The 10,559-nt window shown below is 40.3% G+C and overlaps 1 protein-coding gene across 1 annotated transcript; it reads left to right on the plus strand.

The window, feature by feature from the left end:
* The first annotated feature begins 6,595 nt into the window (after positions 1 to 6,595).
* Positions 6,596 to 10,351, plus strand: LOC123644139 (E3 ubiquitin-protein ligase Topors-like). The gene is given in 4 exon segments (XM_045560297.1): positions 6,596 to 6,603; positions 7,256 to 9,316; positions 9,318 to 10,158; positions 10,160 to 10,351. Coding segments are annotated over 4 exon segments (3,102 nt in total).
* Positions 10,352 to 10,559: the final 208 nt, after the last annotated feature.

Consider the following 10,559-nt stretch of genomic DNA (forward strand, 5'->3'; position numbering starts at 1 on the left):
TCAGGAAATTATGGGGGCACAGACATTTTGGTTACATGTTATGACCTTGCCACATCCCAACCATGATTCAAGATATGCTCTTTCCCCCACTACAACGCTGACCACGTCCATTAGTTGTGAGTTTACCCACCCCCAACTCCCTACCCGAAAACAATATTACTACTGCGTGAGCACCTTAGTGTTGATCAGTCAGTGCCAGTTTGAGAGCGAGTATATGTGGTGCCTATTCTTCCATTCTTGTGAAACCTCACTTTGAAGGATAGGCTCAAGCTCTATCCAGGAAAATATAAGAGCTGCTAGATCACCGTCATTTCTTATAATTGAGTAGTATTCCATTGTATACGTAAACCATATTTTATTAATCCACTCATGGATTGAAGGGCATTTGGGTTGTTTCCACATCCTTGCTATAGTGAATTGTGCTGCCATAAACATTCGAGTGCAGATGTCTTTATTATAGAATGACTTTTGTTCCTTTCGGTAGAGGCCTAATAGTGGTATTGCTGGATCAAATGATAGTTCTACTTGTAGCTCTTTGAGGTATCTCCAAATTCTTTTTTTTTTTTTTTTATTTCAGCTCATCATGGGGGTACATAAGTTCAGGTTATATACATTGTCCATATTCTTTTCCACAGAGGTTGCACTAATTTGCAGTCCCACCAGCAGTGTAAGAGTGTTCCTATCTCTCCACATCCTCACCAGCATTTGTTGATTTGGGATTTTTTGATACAGGCCAATCTTACTGGAGTTAGGGGATATCTCAGTATGGTTTTGATTTGCATTTCCCTAATGATTAGAGATGTTGAGCATTTTTTATATGTTTGCTGGCCATTATTCTGTCTTCTTTTGAAAATTTCTGTTCATGTCCTTCACCCATTTATTGATGGGGTTGTTTGATTTTTTCTTGTTGATTTTTATTGAGTTCTAGATAGATTCTTGTTACCAGCCCTTTATTGGATGTATAGAGAGCAAATATTTTCTCCCACTCTGTAGATTGTCTATTTGCTCTAATGATAGTTTCCTTAAAGGAGGAAATACAGAGAGAAATCAAAACATTTATCGAATTTAATGATAATGGGGACACAAGTTATCAAAACCTGTGGAACACAGCAAAACCATTCCTGAGAGGAAAACTAATAGCATTAAATGCTTACATCTGAAAAGCAGAAAGCTCAAATATCAACAATCTAACAAACAGTCTCAAGGAATTGGAAAAGGAAGAGCAAATCAACTCCAAACCTAGCAGAAGAAAAGAAATAACTAAGATCAAAGTAGAACTAAATGAAATTGAGAATAAAAGAACTATCTGGATATCAACAAAACCAAAGGCTGGTTTTTCAAAAAGATAAACAAAATTGACAGCCCTCTTGCCAGATTGACAAGAGCTCGAAGGGAAAGGACTCTGATAAACTCCATTAGAAATGAAAAAGGAGTGGTCACAACAGACACCATGGAAATACAAAGTATTATCTTTGAATACTATAAAAATCTATATGGCCCAAAACTACATCATGTGGAGGAAATGGACAAATTCCTGGAAACATAAAACCCCCTTAGTTCACCCAGGAGGAAGTAGAATTCCTGAACAGACCAATATCAAGCAAAGAAATTGGAGCAGTAATTAAAAACCTTCCAAAAAGAAAAATTCCTGGACCAGATGACTACATTTCTGAGTTCTACCAAACATGCAAATAAAAACTCATACCTAACTACAGAAATTATGTCACAATATCGAGGAAGATGGTATCCTCCCTAACTCATTCTATGAAGCCAAAATCACCTTGATACCAAAACCAGGAAAGGACACAAGAGAAAAAGAAAACTGCAGAAGAATATCTCTCATGAATATTGATGCAAAAATCCTCCACAAAATGTTAGCAAATTGAATCCAACAGCATATCAAAAAAAGAATTCACCATGACAAGGTGGGCTTTATACCAGAGATGCAAGGCTGGTTCAACATATGCAAATCTATAAATGCAATTCACCTCATAAATAAAAGCAAGAAAAAGACCATATGATTCTCTCAATTGATGCAGAAAGAGCATTTGACAAAGTCCATCACACCTTTGTGATAAAAACTCTGAGCAAAATAGGCATAGACAGGGCAAACCTTAAAATTATCAAAGCCATATACGATAAACCCACAGCCAATATCATTGTGAATGGGGAAAAATTGAAACCATTTCCACTTAGATCTGGGACCAGACAAGGATGCCCAGTATCCCCACTTCTATTCAACATAGTGCTACAGGTCCTTGCTAGAGCAATTAGACAAGAAAGGGGAATTAAGGGCCTGCAAATGGGGGCAGAAGAGATCAAACTCTCACTTTTGATGATGACATGATATTATATCTAGAAAACCCCAAGGATTCAACTAAGAGACTCCTGGAATTGATAAATGAATTCAGTAAAGCCTCAGGATACAAAATTAATGCACACAAATCAGAGGCATTCTTATAAGCCAATAACAGTCAAGCTGAAACTCAAATCAAAAACATAGTACTTTTCATAATAGCCTCAAAGAAAATCAAATGTCTAGGTATATATTTAATGAAAGAGGTGAGAGACATATACAGGGAGAACTATGAAACACTATGAAAATAAATTGTAGACAATGTAAACAGATGGAAAATCTACCTTGCTCATGGATAGGTAGAATCAACACTGTTAAAATGTCCATACTACCTAAAGTGATCTACAGAATTAATGCAACCCCCATCAAAGTACCAACATCATTCTTTACAGATTTAGAGAAAATAATTCTACACTTTGTATGAAATCAGAGAAGACCTCGTATACCCAAGGCAATCTTAAGGAAAAGAACAAACTGGGAGGTATCAGTCTACCAGACTCAAGCTGTACTTATGAGGCTATAGTAACTAAAACAGCATAGTACTGGCACAAGAATAGAGACATAGACCATTGGAACAGGACTGAGAATCCGGAGGTGAAATTATCTGCATATTGTCATCTAATTTTTGACAAAGGAGACAAAAATATACACTGGGGAAAAGAATCCCTTTTCAACAAACGGTGCTGGGAAAACTGGATAGCTACATGCAGAAGATTGAAACTGGATCCCCACATCTCACCTCTTACAAAAATCAGTTCTAGATGGATAACAGACTTAAACCTAAGGCACAAAACCTTAAGAATCCCAGAAGACGATGTAGGAAGACTCTTTCAGACATTGGCCTAGGCAAAGAATTTATGAAAAAGACCCCCAAAGTAATCACAGAAGCTACAAAAATAAATACAGGGGACCTGATCAAATTAAAATTAGAAGTTTTTTGGTGTATTACTTGTATAGCAGTTGCTATAAGTCTTTGTAATGAATATCATGAACCCCAGTTGGTTTGTAAGTGCCAGTTTGTCATAATAAGCAAACAAGGGACCTAAGAATATGGGCTTGACCACAAAGTAAGGTACATAGGATATAGGAGTTTTCCGTAAGTTTCAGTGAGAAACAAATTTCCTCAGGAAGAGACTTGACAAACAATAATTAATCCTCAAGAGAAAATTTTAAGAAATAAAATAAAATCTCAAGAGCTACATGTGGCACTCTCGACAGTGGTTAAGACAACAGCCAACAAAGCATTTCTGCTCTACCACTCCCAATTATCAGATTGTCCAGTTACCACAAATTTCTATCCATCTGATCCACCTCCTACTGTTCCTCACATATCAAGAGGGTTCATCAGTAATGTTGACTGAAGGCACAATAAATTCAGAACTCCTGAATAGGTGAAATGGAAACTTCTAAGATAAAACTAAAATCTGGTCTTTGTCCCAAAGAATCTATAATCTGGGAAAGACCCCATAAACCTATAGGGCAATGCTTCTCTACATTTAAATCAGTTTAATAAGCAAAGAGTGGCTGCAATTCTGAAATCGATAAAATGACCCATCATCAATGATCTGTAAGGGTCACTTTTCACACTGATGAAGAAGTAGTGAAGTCCTCAAAGCCAAGAGCAGCTGCCCTCCTAGACTGTGTCCACTCATCCCTTAACATATACAGACAGTCCCTGACTTATTATGGTTCAACTTAAAATTTTTCAACTTTATGATGGTGTGAGAGCAGTATGAATTCAGTAGCAATCATACTTCAAATACTGATACATTCTGTTTTTCACTTTCAGTACAATAGTCAATAGGTTACATGAGATATTCAACACTTTATAACATAATAAAATAGGCTCTATGTTAGATGATTTTGCCCAACTGTAGGCTAATGTGAGTGTTCTAAGCATGGTTAACGTAAACTAGGCTAAGCTTTTCTGTTTGTTAGTTTCAATGTATTGAATGCATTTTTGAATTCTGATATTTTCAACTTATGATGGGTTTATTGGAACATGACCTCATTATAAGTCAAGAAGCACCTGTACCTAAAGCTATTTACTCATTATTTTTGGAAGCACAGTCTTAAGCAATAGCCTTGGATGTCTATTTTTTTCTGAGGATCCCCTTTTGCTAACAGATTCAAAATTATGCTGAGCTCTTATTCTGTTGATGCTTCAAAGCCCTAACTGCAAACAAAATATGCTCTTCCTATCAGTCTCATAGGTAACATAGCAAACTTCAACCTTATTTTGATGACCCATTTAGACTCTGTTCTCTGGGAAATTGATTTTTACTCCACAAGTAAATCAGAGGAAACCTGCAACTGGATTGCTTGTTGTCTTTCTGTCAGAGCAGGTTTTACAGTCACACATACCCACCACCACCATAATAGAGCCAACTCACAACACCATATCTTCATTCAGGATGGAATAGTGACAGAATGTACAATAAAAATGTGACATCCTTGGTAGTGGTTAAAATCAGGAAAAAGTATGGGTCCAACCCATAAAAGCCTCAGAAAGATGTGTCATAATGAACTGGGCAGGGGATCAAGGTCAAAATCCTTCTCTCACATACACCATTCCTAGTCTCTGTGGACATATATAACCTTATGTGTCAGTAAGTATATCTCTGCCACCACCAACCCCTTCGTACCTCCAAATCTTTCCCTCCCATTCTTCCTTAGATCTATTTTAATCAGCCCTTGGGTCCCCCAAAGATTCCCCCTCACCATCACTTTATCAAACATTTCCTTTCAAGATCACTAATGAATCCAATGTTGTGAAATCTAGTGGTCAACTCTCAGTCTCCATATAGCTCTATAGCAGCATTGTGACATAGTTGATCTCACCTATCTTTTCAGTACACTTCTTTCTTTTCAATATACTTCTGGTGACTTCCAGGCCACCAGAATCATTTCTTTTCTCTCCTGTTCCATTGGCTACTCTTTCTCATTCTCCTTTGCTGGCTCCTTCTCTTCTTCACAATTTCTAAGAGCTGTGGCCCAAGGCTCCGTCTTTGGTTCCTATCTCTTTTCTATGTACACTTACTTCTGGGGTAATTTCTTACAGTCTTGTGTTTTTAAGAATATTTATGTGCCCAAGAGACCTAATGATTTTTACCTTCATCCAAAATTTCTATCATGAATTTCAGGTTATCTACTTGATATGTCTACTTGGATGTTTAATACACCTCACAAACTTAACAAGTCCCAGACTGAATTCTTGTTCTTCCCCTCTAAATCTGCTTCCTCTACAGACTTTCCAATCTCAGCTGTGGTGATTTTATTCTTTTATTTACTGAGGCCACAAACTTAGAGTTACTCTTAATTCTTTACTTTCTCTCCTTATCCAGATTTATTTTGTCAGGAATTCCTGCTAGTTCAACCTTTAAAATTTATTCAGGATTAGACAATTTCTTACCATCTTCACTGTTTCCACCTTGTTCCAAAAACCATCATAACTCCTAATCTAGACTGTTGCTATAGCCTTCTAATGGGCCTCACTGATGTTCTTCTTGCCCCCAAATTTCCCCTGGAGTGATCTTTTCTAACCGAAGTCAATTCATGGTATCTGGAGGCAAATAAGATAATCTCTGTAAATAGTATATCAATCATACAAAAAAAATGAATTTAATGATGCTAACTTTTATTGGGTTGATCTAAGGGAGTAATGAGATGGTAGATTAAAACCACTGTAACACTTAGCACATAGTATGCGCTTAATTATTGTAGCATGTACATGACAGTAATTTTTATGTCATTTTTGACACCTGTTGTCTCCATGAATTATAAGCTACTAATTATTTTCCGAGTTTTGGAGACTGCTATAGGCTGAAAATTTGTCCCTGCCACATTCATAGATTGAAATCCTAACCCCTAAGGTGATAGTTTTAGGAGATCAGACCTTTGGGAGGGTAAAGCCATCATGATTGGCATTACTGTCCTTATGAAAGAGACCTCAGAGCACTAGCTCTTCCCTTCGGCCATATGAAGACATGGTAAGAAGGTGCCTGCTTTGAACCAGAAAGTGGGTCTTCACCAAATACCAAATCTTCCAGTGCCTTGATCTTGGACTTCCCAGCCTTCAAAATTGTCAGAAATAAATTTCTGTTGTTTACAAGCTATTCAATTTTTGGTATTATTTTTATAATAGCTCAAACAAACTAGACAAAGAATATGATTTAAAGTTCTTCATATTTACAACCATGAAGTTACTGTTTGAAGGAAGCCTAGACCCTCATGGATACCATGACCAGGTTATAAGCTGATTCCATGGGCTGTAAGAATTGCCAAGGCGCCGAATAGAGATAGCCGTGCCTCCTCCACTGCTTTTCTCTCTAGCTGCAGTGTAGTATTAATGCAGGATTATGTGCTGTCGTGTACATTTCAAAATTTACTTGAAAAGCAATCCATGCTTTAAACATTATACCGGCATCTAACGCCTAAAGAATTACCGTTTGCCCCCGGCATTTGTTGCCACAGGCAATAGCTACATTTGTATGTTCATCTTTGGCATAAACAAGAATATCACCCACTATTTTCTATAACAGTGACAGAGGATTGTGGGAATCCTTGTTAATTAAGCCATTCTTCAAGAAAACTATGCTCCTTGAGAACGCAATAGCTTGGTGACTTAAATGATGCTTCTAAAAAGAAAGACGTGGCGCGCGTTACCAGCCATAACCTACCAGCCAATCAATTTTGTGCTTGGAGCGGCAGCTATTGTGAAATGTTAAGCCCGAAGCAGGGCGGTTGGGGACACGAGCGCACGTTCAGTTCTGGAATGTTTGCTGCGCTCTCAGTTGACGCCTGACTAGTAGAGGCTGGCGACGGGTCGCTTTAGGCGGATGTTCTTCCTCTATACATTTCAGGTATTACTTGAGGGTTTCAACCTCAAATTTAACCTAGATTTCGTAGAGAGGCAAGGAGAAAAACAGAAAAATCGTACCTGTTTGGGGGTCGAAGTAGCTGCTGGGGTCCTCGCCCTCCTGCGAGGAGGGTGAAGCGCCCCCACCTGCTCCCTCTTCTGAGGGTACGTGGAGAAGTCCCCGGGTTCGCGGAGAAGTCCCCAGGTGCCAAGAAGTCCCCGGGTTCGCGGAGAAGTGACCGGCTACACCTTCGCAGATCCTGGACCCACCGACTTAGCTTCTTGGACTGTCCGGAGCTTGCCAGGAGCGCCCCAGCGCAGGCAGCAGCTTCCGAGATACGCGCTAAGGCATTTCAGATGGACCACTCCTCACCTAGGGCTGGCGCTAGCACAGCCCCACGGACGGGAGCAGCTGCTGCATCTCCCGAGCCCAGGTGTCCTATATGCTTGGATCGATTTCATAACGTATCGTACCCAAATAACTGCTTGCATAAGTACTGCTTTCGCTGTATTCGGGAGTGGGCAAACACCAAAGCTGAGTGTCCAGTCTGTAAGCAGCCCTTTGATTCTATTTTCCATTCTGTGAGGGCAGATGATGACTTCAAGGAGTACGTCCTAAGGGCTTCCTATGATGGTTCTGCTGTTCGGGGACGTCGCTCCCCTACAGCTGGGGCAAGGCCAGGAGACGCTTCTGTACCTAGTGGTACCGCCAACAGAGGAACAACTTCGCCAGACACTGGCGTCCTATTTGAAATGTTGGGCACTTCCACAAGAGGTAGGGATGTCGCAATTCCTGAGTTGCTGAGTCTGTTTGTAGTAGCGAGGCCAAGTACTGTCCGTGAAATATCTTTGCTGACAGCTCAGGAACAAGAGACTATTAATTTTAGACGAGCTCTCTATCGTGCTGGTGCTCGAGTTACAAGTGTTGAAGATGGTGGCAGCTCTACGGAAATGTCAACTCAATTTTTCCGTACAAATCCAGCTTCCCTGCGCAGATTAGAGCCCTGGGTAAGACGGGAACTTATAGTTCTTTTAGGAGCTCGGGAACCCTCAGTGGATATCATCCAGCTCATCATCATGACTAATGTTACTCGCTATGCTTTGGAGAGCCAGGCATTTGTGTCTGATTTAAGGCCATTTTTTCTTCATCTAACCGAGCATTTTGTACATGAACTTATCAGTTTTGCTCGATCTCCTTTTTACATGGCGGCATACGACCAACACGCTCATTATGATTACCCTGCGCCTTCACGGGAAGAAGGCAGCCCTTCTGATTCTTCAGTCATTACCATATCTCCAGATGAGTCTGAGACCCAAGAGCTAGACATTGATGTAACCACTGTTAGTCAGGCACCATGGGATGATGAAACACCGGGACCATCTTACACAAGTTCAGAGCAGGCACATGTTGCTATGTCTTCTCTTTTAAATAATTCCAGCAGTTCAGATGAAGAACTGATCACAGGGGGAGCCGTGTCTCAGATACAAGGAGTACAAACCGAAGAGAGCTTAAATAATGACAGTGATTCTTCAGATGATTGTGTCATTGTTGGGTTTGTTAAACCACTAGCCGAGAGGACCCCAGAACTTGTTGAACTGTCTTCCGATTCTGAGGAGTTAAGTACTCAGGAGGAAGGGGAGATAGTGGCGACACAAGAACAAGACCAGCCTTGCAGTTCTGGTGCTAGCGATCTTATTATATGCTCATCTCAGCTCCTTCTCCTTGGAAACAATGAGCAAATGAATGAAGGTCATCCTGATTCATCAAAGGAGGAAGAGGAACAACATACGTGGTCATCACCTGGAGACTTGAGCTCATCTTTGAGCAGAGACAGAGTACATTCTCCATGTACCCCTAGACACCAGAAAAGGGGAAGATCAAGAAGTGCAGGTTCAAGTTCCCAGAGTAGAAGTGAGTGTGATGACCATCCTAGAAAGCATCCTGGGAAGAAAAGAATGAAAAGGAAAACATCCAGAAGCAGGAAAAGGAGCCCTAGAGGGAGAAGAGACAAAAAGAGATCCAGAACTAGAGACAGCAGGTTGTCTAACAGCACCCAAACTTCATCTCTAAGTAGTGAAAGCACAAGCGGATCACCATCTCAGTAAGGGAAGGTCACGGAGCAGAAGTGGAGATCGTTACCGTTTAAGAAGTGATTATGAAAGCGGAGATACCTGGGACAGGGCTGACTATGGATCATATCACAAGAGGAGGGCTCTGTGTAGAGCCCATCATTCCAGCCAATCTTCAAGTCCAGAATCTGGAATCCAGTCCTTTTCTTTAAGAAAAAATACCAGGGAGAAAACTAATCCCAGCAAAAGAAAATATTACAACAGTGAAAGGTACAGATCAGGGAGCCTGTCTCGTAACACGTCAACGACTTCACGTACAGGGCCTGAGCAGGGGAAAACTGAAAAAGCTGGAGGGAAACGAAAATACAAGGCACTGCATTTGGAGAGTACTGATGAAGAGGCTCAAGCATCTAATAAATCTGCTTCTATGGTAAAGCACACTGATTACCAAACATCTTCCCCAGAATTGGATGAAAACAACAAAAGTGAGAGTGACAGCTTTTCAGACAGCCTATCATCAGAGGCAGAGACAAAACGCAAGAGGAGGAAAAGGGCCTGGAGTCCGAGTGTAGAGATAGTTTATGAAGGAGAAGCTACTGACACAACCATACATCAGGAAAAGAATAAGAAGAAACACCAGGGAGACAGTACTTCGCAGTCCCCCATCGTAATTACCATCCACGACAGTGACAGTGATGAGGATTCTGAAGTAAAACGTGATGCAGAATGGGACAATAATGGACCTGAAGACCCTCTAGAAGTTGAGTTTTAGGCTCCTTCCTCAGAACCATTTGAAACTAAAGATGGAGTTGCAAGAGAAGATGAATTTGGTGTCCTGGACAAGGAATGTGATATTACCACACTTACTAACAACTTTGAGTAATGCCAGCAAAACTGTACATAATATTCCACCCCCAGCAAGTTCAGTTGAACCAACTCTTGATATAAGAAAAGAGAGCACACCTGCCTCTGATTTGGAGACCAGCCCATCTATCTGAACTCAGTCATCAAGGCAATTGCCATCTCCATGGACTTGATTAATGTTCGTGTCCCTTAGCAGACACTGATACCTCTTAAAACTGATCACTGAGAGTTTTAAGCTACTCATTGCAAATTCAGACGGTATGAAAAGGAAAAATAGGAACAATGTCATCTACTACAGTCTATTTAAAGGTTACTATTGGTGAAAAACTTTTCCCCTTTTTAATATTTTAAGTGATTTCGTTTGTGTGTTAATTAGTTACATTCATATTTCTTCAAAAATTATTTATGTTC

The sequence above is a fragment of the Lemur catta genome, chromosome 8 (genome assembly GCF_020740605.2).
Source record: "Lemur catta isolate mLemCat1 chromosome 8, mLemCat1.pri, whole genome shotgun sequence".
NCBI lineage: Eukaryota > Metazoa > Chordata > Mammalia > Primates > Lemuridae > Lemur > Lemur catta.